We start from the raw sequence: 14,522 nt of genomic DNA on the forward strand, positions 1-14,522 counted from the left end.
ATTTTTGTGGCTTCTACTGAGTCAGCCGCATCGCTTGCTTGTCAATCCGTATATCTGGTTGCATCGGTCCATCTCTCACAACTGTAGTGATTACAGTCTCGATTAAGTACAAAATCCAAAACCAGTGAAGTTGGCACATTGTGTAAATAATAAATAAAAACAGAATACAATGATTTGCAAATCCTTTTTAACCTATATTCAATTGAAGAGACTGCAAAGACAAGATACATAACGTTCAAACTGGAAAACGTTATTTTTTGCAAATATTAGCTCATTTGGAATTTGATTTTTGCAACATTTTTCAAAAAAGCTGGCACTTGTGACAAAGCTGGCAAAAAAGACTGAGAAAGAAGTTGAGGAATGCTCATCAAACACTTATTTGGAACATCCCACAGGTGAAAAGGCTAATTGGGAACAGGTGGGTAACATGATAGGGCAGGCCTGGGAAATTATTTTACTCGGGGGGCCAGATTTAGATTAAAAAAAGTGTGTCTGGGGGCCGGTATATCTATTTTTAGGAACACTAATACAAAACCTCACAATAATGATTAAAAACAGAATGGAGTTTGAAATTTTTTTTTACTGAATGAGACACCCAGAATGTACATGAAAATAAAGATTGTGGGATTTACAATATTAACTATGAATGCTAAAACACTGAATATTGACAACATATTTTGCAATCAACCAAAACGCAACCAAAATGCAATAAACATAGTGAAAAAAACCCCCACCTACAATCTGAGATATCTCATAGTGACCATTGTAAGTTATTAGATGACCATAGAAACTAATTAGATGACCATAGTAACAAGTGTATGATGCAGATTCCAAGCATTGAAAGTTGAAGATTTCCGGTCATTAGAAAACATGACTCCACATCATAATGGCAGCTACACTTTCCATCTTAAAGATCCATAACAATTATTTGGGAATGTCCGGCAGGCCAATTTGAAAAGCTCAACGGGCTGCATGGGGCCCCCACGCCTCAATTTGCCCAGGTCTGTGATAGGGTATAAAAGCATCCATCCATCCATTTCCTACCGCTTGTCCCTTTTTTGGGATCGCGGGGGTGCTTGAGCCTATCTTAGCTGCACTTTCCATGAAATGCTCAGTCATTGACAAAAAAGGATGGGGCCAGGGTCACCACTTTGTGAACAAACGCGTGAGCAAATTGTCGAACAGTTTAAAGGGGAACATTATCACAATTTCAAAAGGGTTAATAACAATAAAAATCATTTCCCAGTGGCTTATTTTAGTTTCTGAATTTTTTTTCAAAATTTTACCCGTCCCGGAATATCCCTAAAAAAAGCTTTAAAGTGCTTTTTTTTCGCTCTCTCGAAGCCACTGTTCATTTTCCTGTGACGTCATACAGTGCTGCCAATACAAAGAAACAATAGCTCGAATTCAGACTCGGATTTCAGCGGCTTAAGCGATTCAACAGATTACGCATGTATTGAAACGGATGGTTGGAGTATGGAGGCAGATAGCGAAAACTAAATTGGCGGCAGATTTCTTTGACTTTATCGTTGGAAATGCATCTGGTTTGAGTGTCGCAGGATATCCACACAATCTTGCCATCTCTGTAGTAGTATAGCTTTCATCGGTAAAGTGTGCAGAACAAACAACTGACCATTTTGTCGGCTTTCCCCACACCCTCGTATTTTGAATAAATTTCGTCCAATTTCTTGCCACTTTCGCATCTTTGGCAACTTGAATCCCTCCGTTAGTGTTGTTACACCCTCCGACAACACACCGACGAGGCATGATGTCTCCAAGGTTCCAGAAAATAGTCAAAAAAACGGAAAATAACAGAGCTGAGAGCCGGTGTTTGTAATGTGTTAGAGAAAATGAAAATGGCGGCTTTATTACCTAGGTGACATCACGTTCTGACGTCATCGTGCCGAGAGCGATAAACAGAAAGGCGTTTAGTCGCCAAAATTCACCCATTTAGAGTTCGGAAATTGGTTAAAAAAATATATGGTCTTTTTTTCTGCAACATCAAGGTGTATATTGAGGCTTACATAGGTCTGGTGATAATGTTCCCCTTTAAGAAAAACTTTTCTCAACGAGCTATTGCAAGGAATTTAGGAATTTCACCGTCTACGGTTTGTAATATCATCAAAATGTTCAGAGAATCTGGAGAAATCACTGCACGTAAACTGCATCAAAAACCGAAATCCGTGGGAAAAGGATATCACCAGATGGGCTCAGAAAAACTTCAGAAAATCACTGTCAGTAACTACAGTTTGTCGCTACATCTGTAAGTGCAAGTTAAAACTCTACTATGCAAAAGCCATTTATCAGCAAGACCCAGAAACGCCACCGGCTTCGCTGGGCTTGAGCTCGTTTAAGATGGACTGATGCAAAGTGGAAAAGATTTCTGTGGTCTGGCGGGTACACATTTCAAATTGTTTTCGGAAACTGTGTACATTTCAGACTGTTCTAGTCGCAAAGTTGAAAAGTCAGCATCTGTGATGGTATGGGGGTGTATCTGTTTTTATTTACAAATTACACAATGTGCCAACTTCACTGGCATTGGGTTTTGTAGTTGCAATGATTTTTTTTTAGCTTTGTGATAGGCTACTTTCTTTACCACATCACAATTCGTTAAGTGATGGCTTGCGAGTTTTTGGCGTTTCCACAAGTGTTTTGGTCGTAAATATTGAACACTCAAAAAATGTATTAACTTTATAAATGGCAATTTTGATTTAGTAAGACTCTAAATCGATTCATAATTTTCAGAAATCAATTAAAAACAAACAAACTGTAATTTATAATTTTTTAGTATCAGTTTTTGTATGAAAAACGTTAAAAGACTTATCATTTTTGATACTTTTGCTTTTGGTATTGTATTTGTATGTCTTCCCAAATGATCTTTAAATGTATATTGTAACTATTATAGAGCTGGAAGTGGTTGGAGTTGTAGTTGCTCAATTTTTTTTCATTAGATTGATTAACATTCAGTGATTTTTGTAAATATTAATTCAAAACCTTTTTTTTAAGAGTACATTTTTAGTCCAACACTGCCTGTAACTTTGGTGTTAAGTTACTATTTGCATCATTTTACAATAATTGTAGAGAGGTTTTGCTAAACACACAAGTGAAAGTAGCCCATGGAACATTTTAAATGTGCCTTGTACTGGAAGCATATGTTTTGATTTCCTCAGTTCACTTCATCTAGTCACTTAACTCCATTTTTTGTAAATAATAGAAAACAAACATTTTATTCAAATCTTGTTTTTGAGAAATTTTGCATCTTTGCTTCATATTAAAAACTGTATTATTAATATATAACTTCAATAAAAAATCAGTGCATTTGTTGACAATATTGGTCCTCACATTGTCAGACAATACTAAGTGTGTTTTTATTCTTGGACAGAAAGTCCCAAAGGTCACTAATGATGTAGCTAGGGAGTCTGTTTTGTATAGTCCCATAGGGTTCTTTGATAGCTACTATTGATAGTTATTAGTTGTTCTAAGCCTTTAATTAACATTAATTATTATTGCAATGGTCGCATGGTCATATTAGCAACAATAACTTCACCTCAGAAATAATTTTAACGGCACACTGGTACATCATACGGAGAATTGCATCTCTCATCTCCAAGGCGAATCCCTGGATCACCTACGCAGAGGTCAATAATATTGGTACCTCACATGTTAACTGTGCTAACAAAACAAGATCATGGTTAAAACTATTTTTAAATTACAGCATAAATTAAGTATTGTATTGCATTATGAACAAAGACCCTGTGACCGCCTTGTGCAAACTAATGAGTTTTAAACTACTGTATATGATACTTCATAATGATTTTTTGTGTGTTAATGTGCTTCTTTTAACTACAGACATAATGCATCGGGATTTGAAACTTGAGAACATTCTTGTGAAAAACTCTCTTGATGAATGTAATGGCAAGCTTGATATCAAGGTAAAGTCACAACTATGCTGAATTTTTTCCAACTGCTTTATTTCTTTTAACTGTTACAAATCTTTGGTTGTGAAATGTTTTACCCAGCAACTCTGCTATAGTTAGAATTCTAACTATACCTCATTACGACAGCCTCCCTCTGATTTTGACCACTTGTGCAAAGTAAGGCAGTGGTACCTTTAAAACACATGACCAGCTGAGCCCAGCATGCAGTGATTTGATTACAAGCCAGCCAGTGCAGCATGCAGGCCAAATCAGGGCTAGTCTACATCATATTTCTAAACATATACTACCATCATTAAAAAGTTCTTTTTTAGATAATGTGTATCCCTCTAGATTTGTAAGTACAGCGGTACCTCACTTTTCATCGGTAATCTGTTCCAAAATGTCTGATTAGGACCAAATCGTATAAAATCCAAAGCAATTTCTGGATTAATAAATATTTTAAATCCAACTAATGCATTCAAGGCAGCCAAAATACTTACACAAAACACATTTTGTACAGAATAATTCTAAACAATGCACAATAAAAAATAAGAGTGACATGGATAAATGAACATTTAACATCACCATTTTTTAACATCTGTTGGTGAAGACAGCGATAAGCAGATATGGACATAGTAAAGGTGGGAGTCAAATCAAGTCAAGTCAAATTTATTCATAGAGGGGCCCTATTGTCCCGTTTCATTTAAGCGATTTTTTACGTGTTTGAAGTTGTGTTCCTCTTATTCATATTCTCTCAACCAGCCTGCGGAAACACCCACCCTGCGTGAGTTAGGCAAAAGTACGTAAGTCTGGAATGAAGACAGGCTCATTACTAACGAGGCCGACTTTGCCATGATGCCTTTTTTCCTTGGTTGCTTGAAAATCATGAAACATGAGTTTTACTAACACTTGTGAATGTCATTGAAATTCATGAAAAAGATAACACTTTAAATTTGGAAAGACACCGCTTGTCACGTGAACAAACATGTGTCGCCATGTTGATGGAGTGTCTTCTTCCTTGCTGGATGTGAATAATAATCCGTAGATTAAACTTGAACTTATTACAAACCCCGTTTCCATATGTGTTGGGAAATTGTGTTAGATGTAAATATAAACGGAATACAATGATTTGCTAAATACATTTCAACCCATATTCAGTTGAATGCACTACAAAGACAAAATATTTGATGTTCAAACTCATAAACTTTATTTTTTTTTGCAAATAATAATTAACTTAGAATTTCATGGCTGCAACATGTGACAAAGTAGTTGGGAAAGAGCATGTTCACCACTGTGTTACATCACCTTTTCTTTTAACAACACTCAATAGACGTTTGGGAACTGAGGAAACTAATTGTTGAAGCTTTGAAAGTGGAATTCTTTCCCATTCTTGTTTTATGTAGAGCTTTAGTCGTTCAACAGTTCGGGGTCTCCGCTGTCGTATTTTACGCTTCATAATGTGTCACACATTTTCGATGGGAGACAGGTCAGGACTGCAGGCGGGCCAGGAAAGTACCCGCACTCTTTTACTACGAGACCACGCTGTTGTAACACATGGCTTGGCATTGTCTTGCTGAAAGAAGCAGAGGCGTTCATGATAACGTTGCTTGGATGACAACATATGTTGCTCCAAAACCTGTATGGACCATTCAGCATTAATGGTGTCTTCACAGATGTGTAAGTTACCCATGTTTTGGGCACTAATACACCCCCATACCATCACAGATGCTGGCTTTTGAACTTCGCGCCTATAACAATCCGGATGGTTATTTTCCTCTTTGTTCCGGAGGACACCACGTCCACAGTTTCCAAATATAATTTGAAATGTGGACTCATCAGACTACAGAACACCTTTCCACTTTGCATCAGTCCACCTTAGATGAGCTCGGACCCAGCCAAGCCAGCGGCGTACCTTGCTGTTGTTGATAAATTGGTTTTGCTTTGCATAGCGGAGTTTTAACTTGCATTTACAGATGTAGCAACCAGCTGAAGTTACTGACAGTGGTTTTATGAAGTGTTCCTGAGCCCATGTGGTGATATCCTTTACCCACTGATGTCTGTTTTTGATGCAGTACAGCCTGAGGGATCAACGGTCTGTAATATCATTGCTTACATGCAGTGATTTCTCCAGATTCTCTGAACCTTTTGATGATTTTTAAGAACCGTAGATGGTAAAATGCCTAAATTCCTTGCAATAGGTCGTTGAGAAATGTTGTTCCAAAAACTGTTCGACAATTTGCTTACAAATTGGTGACCCTCGCCCCATCCTTGTTTGTGAATTACTTAGCATTTCATGGAAGCTGCTTTTATACACAATTATGGCACCCACCTGTTCCCAATTAGCTTGCACACCTGTAGGATGTTCCAAATAAGTGTTTGATGACAATTTCTCAACTTTATCAGTATTTATTGCCACCTTTCCCAACTTCTTTGTCACGTGTTGCTGGCATCAAATTCTAAAGTTATTGATTATTTGCAAAAAAAAAAAATGTTTATCAGTTTGAACATCAAATATGTTGTCTTTGTTAGCATATTTAACTGAACATGGGTTGAAAAGGATTTGCAAATCATTGTATTCCGTTTATATTTACATCTAACACAATTTCCCAACTCATATGGAAACGGGGTTTGTATAACTATCCATCCATCCATTTCCTACCGCTTGTCCCTCTTGGGGTTACGGAGGTGGCTGGAGCCTATTACAGCTGCATTTGGACGGAAGGCGTTGTACACCCCTGACAAGTCGCCACCTCATCGCAGGCCCAAAACAGACAGACAGACGATCATTCACATTCACACTCACATTCATAACCGATCTGATGTTATTTGTGATGGAAGGAGTTATATTTGTGAAACCTTGATGCGTCACAATGCAAATACTGCTGTTGTTTTGGTGTGTGGGCTTGTGCTGGAGAGCACGACAGTTTGATACTAACTGTCCAAAAATCACTTGACTCAATTGATGGACGCTACGTTTTACAGTATATGTATTTTCTTATAATCGCATAGTTCAATGAACCCCGGTCCAGATTAAGTTGTCTATATTGAATGTTCATACACGGTAGAAATACGAGCCGTGGCCTTATGCTGTGGTCGTACTCACAAGAAAACAATGTGCATTGTGATTTTTGATAGTTAATTCAGTGTCATTATGTTTTTTTAATCTTCATCTCAATGGATGTTTCCAGGTGTCTCAATTGAAGTTCTTAGAATGGATTTGATAATTGTAGGGAGGTTTGTGGTTTCACTCCACCCAAACTTCAAGTGCAATATAATATTTCACCTTTGGGACGCTAGATTTATTTCAGCCTCAGAAGTCCGTAGGAACAAAAGTATTTAACTCGATAAGAAAATACAGGTAAGACTAAATTTGAGAACGCTCACATTTAAGGGTTGCTTTACCCAAAGTGTGCATTTTGGATGAAGGCGCGCAGTGACAGACTTAGTCAAGGAGAATGCTGCGCATTTGCTAGTGTATGACCGTCAGGCACTTATTGAGCTACAAAACCCAAAACCAGTGAAGTTGGCAAGTAAAAACCGAATACAAGGATTTTCAAATATTTTTCAACTTATATTCAATTGAATACACTGGAAAGACAAGATATTTAATGTTGGAACTAAGAAACTATTTTTTCTGCAAATAATCTTTGACTTAGAATTTAATGGCAACAAAACATTGCAATAAAGTTAGCACGGGGCATTTTTACCATTGTGTTACATGGCCTTTCCTTTAAAAAAAAAAAGTCAGTAAACGTTTGGGAACTGAGGAGACCAATTTTTTAAGTTTTTCAGGTGGAATTCTTTCCTATTTTTGCTTGATTTACAGCTTAAGTTGTTCAACAGTCTCCGTTGTGGTATTTTAGGCTTCATAATGCATCACACATTTTCAATGCAATGGGCGACAGGTCTCGACTACAGGCAGGCCAGTCTAGTACCCACACTCTTTTACTAGGAAGCCACACCGCTGTAACACATGCAGAATGCGGTTTGGCATTGTCTTGCTGAAATAAGCAGGGGCGTCCATGAAAAAGACGTTGCTTGGATGGCAACTTACTGTATGTTGCTCCAAAACCTGTATGTTCCTTTCAGCATTAATGGTGCCTTCCTGTATGGGATTCCTCGGCTCTCGAGCTGGGGTGGGGCTCTCGTGTAATGGGGCTCTTTTTGCTGCAGAGTGATGGACTCAAACCCGTACCACTCCATTGATTTTCAGTCGTTTAAGGTTAAAAAAAAACATTATCTTTGCTGTTTTAATCTACCGAACACCTGGTCCTGCTCATTTATTTCTACATCACTTTACCAAGTTTACGTCATCTATTATTAAGCTGGAGAGTGTATTAATTATTCGGTGATTTCAATCTCTATGTTGATATCTCTTCTTGTCCCTTTGTAGCCGAGCTGGTATCTCTAATGGACTCATTTCACTTTGTGTCAGGTCCTACTCACACAAAAGGTCATGCTTTAGAATTAGTATTTTCTTTTGGTGTAAAAATTTACTATCTACAGCAGGTATTGAAGACCTTCAAATAAGCCACCACTATTGCATTTCATTTAACCTGTGGTTCACACTGGCACGGACTACTTCCAATGTAAGAAAAACACACACATTTTCCAAGAAATCTGCAGTCAATAGGTTTTCTGCTCCTTTTGACAGAACTACCTTTGCTAGTTGTGATGATGTTGACACATTTTTGACAAACATCGATCACCATTGTCTGACTGTTTTGAACACAGTAGCACAAGCTAAAAACACTCTAGGCTCTCATAAGAAACTTTGTCCTTGGGTGAACATAGCTATTTCCAGCTTTAATAAAAGCTGTCAGAAAGTGGAACGTTTGTGAAAGCCACAAAATTAGAGGTGCATCAAATCCATCCTAAAGAAATGGTAATGGAGCTGAATGAAATGTTAAAACGGTGTCGCTCAGCTTTCTTTTCAAATCTAGTTTTGCATGAGGAAAACGCATAAGTTTTATTGGACACAATTGAAAATCTTGTTGCGCCCCCGTTCCTGTGCACACACAGGATGACTGTAATAGATTTTTGAACTTCTTTGTGAACAAAGTCCAAGACGTAAGGGCCAGTATCAGTCCTCCCTGGGGTAGCTTGTGCACTACATCAGCCCTTATGTGCTCATGGCTTTGGTGGTAAAATTGTTAAACTTTTCACTCCAATCTGACCCAGCTTCTTTAAACATGCTGTGGTGTGTCCCATTCTTAAAAAGGCTAATCTTGATCCGGTGGAGCCTATAAATTACCGGCCCATACCAAAACTTCCCTGCATGGCAAAAATCTTGGGAAAAGTAGTTGCGAAGCAGCCAACCCTATTTTTGGAACCGCATGATTTTTATGATATATATCAATGTTGCTTCAGGTCAATCAACTCCACCAAAACTGGCCTTTTAAGTTTCCAGTTACATGATGATGGCCGCTGATTGTGGTCGTTACCTAGTTTTGGTTTTACTCGTTTTTACAATCTGGCTTTAATGCTGTGGATAAAAGTATATTGATTAATCAAATCAAATCTGTAATGGGTTTTCTTGTGCTGTTGTTTAGTGGTTTACTTCCTATATACAGTAAATGGAATAACTTTTAATGTTACTTTTACTGATGTTACGTCCAATGTGTCATGTGTCAACCTGTCATGTGGAGTTGCCCAGGTTTCTACTATGGAGCCTGTTTTATTTTTGTTCTACCTGATGACTCCTGGTCGGTTGATCTGTGGTTTAGAAATTGATGCTTATCATTTTCACATGCACCCTCAAGGACCCTGCCGAGAGTATAGAGCTGGTCCACAGTTCCACGACCAGGACAAAAACCACACTGTTCCTCCTGAATACGAGGTTCGACTATCTGGCTCAGCCTCCTCTCCAGTACACCTAAATAAACTTTACCAGGAAGGCTGAGGAGTGTAATTAAGTGCAGTTTCCCTTTAATAATTTTGAATGAAGGTACAGAGACAGACAAAACCTTTTAATTGGTTATTGTCTATGGCCTTAGAACACCGGATGCTACTACAGAAAAATACATAAATATAAATAAATTCTCAGATGATTCAGACTTGCGAGCCAATTCTAATTTACTAGTTAATAACAATGTAAATGTTTCAACTATTCAACTTTATTATTGTCAAATGCTTACAATTATGAGTATATACAGGCAATTGTAAGCTTTTGACTATATATAATAACCAATATGAGGTCGGACAAGGACATTACATCTTTTTAAAGTGGCATAAAAAAGCATCATATTAAATTTGCCGACACCTGCAGAAAGCCTGTTTTTGTTGAAAATACAATTCTAAAAAAATTGCCGTACAAAAACGGAGGTGCCAACATAAACTGTATGTTCCATTGTGGAAAGAGGTGGCCCTAACAGCAGCTTGTCTGTTAAAGCACAAATACACATGGACTTGTAATCATTTTAATATTGTGGTGGCTTGAAATGTGGAGGAAAGCATCTATGGATTGCCTACTTAAGTATGTCGCTGATATTGGTTTAGCATTATCACTGCCAATGTTACTGTTCAACAATTGTGTGCTCAAGTTTGAACAATACATTTTCACAAAAGTTGTTCAAGCTTTGCCACACATTAAACACAAACAATAAAAACACGAACAATCGCGCAAACCTCCACAAGGCTTCAATAGTTAAAAATCATTTAAAAAAATGTAATCCAGATGGTGATTCGGATAACCCGCAAAGTCTAATCACTTGTTCCTTAGTCCACTTCTGACATTTCATCAAAAATCTGTCCATAACTTTTGGGATATTTTGCTGTTGTTCTTTAGTGGAATGAAATATAAGGAGTGAACCCGCTTATCAGTCATCCACTCTTTTTGTCCCTGTGGGTGGAAGTGGGGCTGCTCGTATACACACACAGAAGTTCAGCCTTGTAACGCAAACCTTAGGTAACATTTTTCAAATCATTCCCAAAGTTCTGACATTTTTTGAAAGTTACATCAATAACCATACCTTTTGAGTAATGTTGCTTACTAACTAACTAACTAGCTAGTTAGCTAACTAACTAACTAACTAACTATCTGACAAACAGACTGGTGAATACAATAAACACAATTTACAAGAAAATTATGTTATTTGGTTTTCTCTGACCAGGTGGCAGACTTTGGATTATCAGTGAAGACCTTGGGTGTTGGAAGTGAAAACATTCTTTTTGAAGTTTGCGGGACTCCAATCTATATGGGTCTGAGAACTGAACCATTTTGAGGTGATGAATTTGATAGTTTGAAATACCATGTAAAATTATTTTATGTACCATATTTCAGCACCTGAAATGATGAGCCAACGTGGATACACACACTGGATTGATATGTGGAGCGTTGGAGTCATTACGTATATTTTGTAAGTAGACGCATATTTCATGCACTCAAAGTGTTAATACAAACCCAATTCCATATGAGTTTGGAAATTGCGTTAGATGTAAATATAAACGGAATACAACGATTTGCAAATCATTTTCAACCCATATATACAGTTGAATGCACTACAGAGACAATATATTTGATGTTCAAACTCATAAACTTTATTTTTTTTGCAAATAATAATTAACTTAGAATTTCATGGCTGCAACATGTGGCAAAGTAGTTGGGAAAGGGCATGTTCACCACTGTGTTACATCACCTTTTCTTTTAACAACAATCAATAAACGTTTGGGAACTGAGGAAACTAATCGTTGAAGCTTTGAAAGTGAATTTCTTTCCCATTCTTGTTTTATGTAGAGGAGGGGTCACCACCCTTTTTGAAATTAAGAGCTACTTCTTGGGTACTGATTAACGCGAAGGTCTACCAGTTTGACACACACTTAAAAAAATGGCCAGAAATAGCCGATTTGCTCAATTTACCTGTAATAAATAAATCTATATAAATATATATATATATATATGTATTAAAAAAATGGGTATATCTGTCTGTCATTCCGTCGTACTTTTTTTTTCCTTTTACGGAAGGTTTTTGTAGGGAATAATTGATGAAAAAACACTTAATTGAACGGTTTACAAGAGGAGAAAACAGGAGAAAAAAAAAAGAAAATTAAATTTTGAAACATAGTTCATCTTCAATTTCGACTCTTTAAAATTCAAAATTCAACCGAAAAAAAGAAGAGAAAAACTAGGTAATTTGAATTTTTTGAAAAAAAAAAAAATTTCTTATGGAGCATCATTAGTAATTTTTCCTGATTAAGATTATTTTTAGAATTTTGATGACATTTTTTAAATAGGTTAAAATCCAATCTGCACTTTATTAGAATATATAACAAATTAGACCAAGCTATATTTCTAACAAATACAAATAATTATTTCTTTTCCAGAACAACATTTTTAAAAAATAAGATTTAAATTTGATTTTAAATATTTTCTAGATTTGCCAAAATATTTTTATTTTATTTTAATCATAATAGGTTTGAACAAATATTTCACAAATATTCTTCGTCGAAAAAACAGAAGCTAAAATGAAGAATTAAATCAAAATTTATTTATTATTCTTTACAATGAAAAAAAGAAATTTACTAGAACATTGATTTAAATTATCAGGAAAAAGGAGGAAGGAATTTAAAAGGTAAAAAGGTATATGTGTTTAAAAATCCTAAAATCTTTTTTAAGGTTTAATTTTTTCTCTAAAATTGTCTTTCTGAAAGTTATAAGAAGCAAAGTAAAAAAATAAATGAATTTATTTAAACAAGAGAAAACCAAGTCTTTAAAATATTTTCTTGGATTTTCCAATTCTATTTGAGTTTTGTCTCTTAGAATTAAAAATGTCGAGCAAAGCGAAACCAGCTTGCTAGTAAATAAATACAATTTAAAAAACAGAGGCAGCTCACTGGTAAGTGCTGCTATTTGAGCTATTTTTAGAACAGGCCAGCGGGCTATTCATCTGGTCCTTACAGGCTAACTGGTGCCCACGGGCACCGCGTTGGTGACCCCTGATGTAGAGTTTCAGTCGTTCAAAAGTCCGGAGTCCCCACTGTCGTATTTTACGCTTATTAATGTGCCACACATTTTCGATGGGAGACAGGTCTGGACTGCAGGCAGGCCAGTCTAGTACCCGCACTCTTTTACTACAAAGCCACACTGTTGTAACACATAGCTTGGAATTTTCTTGCTGAAATGAGAAGGGGCGTTCATGATAACGTTGCTTGGACGGCAACATTTGTTGCTCCAAAACCTATATGTACCTTTCAGCATTAATGGTGCCTTCACAGATGTGTAAGTTACCCATGCCTTGGCCACTAATACACCCCCATTCCATCACACATGCTGGCTTTTCATCTTTGCGCCTAGAACAATCCGGATGGTTCTTTTCCTCTTCGATCCGGAGGACACAACGTCCATAGTTTTCCCCCAAAAATTGAAATGTGGACTCTTCAGACCACAGAACACTTTTCCACTTTGCATCAGTCCATCTTAGATGAGATTTGGCCCAGCGAAGCTGGTGGCGTTTCTGGGTGTTGTTGATAAATGGCTTTCGCTTTGCATAGTAGAGCTTTAACTTGCACTTACAGATGTAGTGACCAAAGTGTTCCTGAGCCCATGTGGTGATATCCTTTAGAGATTGATAGTCGGTTTTTGAAACAGTGCCGTCTGAGGGATCGAAGGTCACGGTCATTCAATGTTGGTTTCCGACCATGCCGCATACGTGGAGTTATTTCTCCAGATTCTCTGAAGCTTTTGATGATAATATAGACCGTAGATGTTGAAATCCCTAAATTTCTTGCAATTGCACTTTGAGAAACGTTGTTCTTAAACTGTTTGACTATTTGCTGACACAGTTGTGGACAAAGGGGTGTACCTTGCCCCATCCTTTCTTGTGAAAGACTGAGCATTTTTTGGGAAGCTGCTTTTATACCCAATCATGGCACCCACCTGTTCCCAATTAGCCTGCACACCTGTGGGATGTGCCAAATGAGTGTTTGATGAGCATTCCTCAACTTTATCAGTATTTATTGCCACCTTTCCCAACTTCTTTTTCACGTGTTGCTGGCATCAAATTCTAAATTAAATGATTATTTGCAACAAAAAAAATGTTTGAGTTTGAACATGAAATATGTTTTCCTCGTAGCATATTCGACTGAATATGGGTTGAAAATGGTTTGCAAATCATTGTATTCCGTTTATATTTACATCTAACACAATTTCCCAACTCATATGGAAACGGGGTTTGTACATTAGTTTGACTAATATCCTCTTACAGGCTTTGTGGGGAGCCTCCATTTGTGTCCAAAACAAAAGAAACCCGCCTTAAGGAGATTAAAACAATAGGAGTCAGATTTTCCTTACCTATCTGGGACACAATCAGTGATGCAGGTGCGCTTTATTTCTTATTTCATTTGTATGGAACTTCAAACAATATAAATTGTGATTAGATAAGGGAAATGTGGTGATGTGGAAATGTACACACTTTCCCAACGCCCTGCATGACCTGACTGAGTGTGTCAACAGCAAAAACAGTAGTGACGTGCCTCCTGAAGGCAAACCCTGCATACCGCATGTCAGCTAATCAGCTAAGAGACAACTCGTGGATTACAGTAAGACACCCGACTTTTCTCCTGCATTCACAAACGTGCTTGTGTAAATGATAACCACAAGGTGCTTTG

The 14,522-nt window shown here is 37.1% G+C and overlaps 1 protein-coding gene across 8 annotated transcripts in view; it reads left to right on the forward strand.

The window, feature by feature from the left end:
- The window catches only part of stk33 (serine/threonine kinase 33), a 71,079-nt gene that overhangs the window by 39,350 nt on the left and 17,207 nt on the right, over nt 1-14,522 (forward strand). For all 8 annotated transcript variants that reach the window (XM_061883328.1, XM_061883320.1, XM_061883298.1 and 5 more), the window contains 5 exons: nt 3,850-3,932; nt 11,030-11,117; nt 11,200-11,275; nt 14,120-14,232; nt 14,368-14,453. In XM_061883328.1, the coding sequence (XP_061739312.1) occupies nt 3,850-3,932; nt 11,030-11,117; nt 11,200-11,275; nt 14,120-14,232; nt 14,368-14,453 (446 nt within the window). The remainder of the gene's footprint in view (nt 1-3,849; nt 3,933-11,029; nt 11,118-11,199; nt 11,276-14,119; nt 14,233-14,367; nt 14,454-14,522) is intronic.

This window comes from Nerophis ophidion, linkage group LG02 (assembly GCF_033978795.1).
Source record: "Nerophis ophidion isolate RoL-2023_Sa linkage group LG02, RoL_Noph_v1.0, whole genome shotgun sequence".
NCBI lineage: Eukaryota > Metazoa > Chordata > Actinopteri > Syngnathiformes > Syngnathidae > Nerophis > Nerophis ophidion.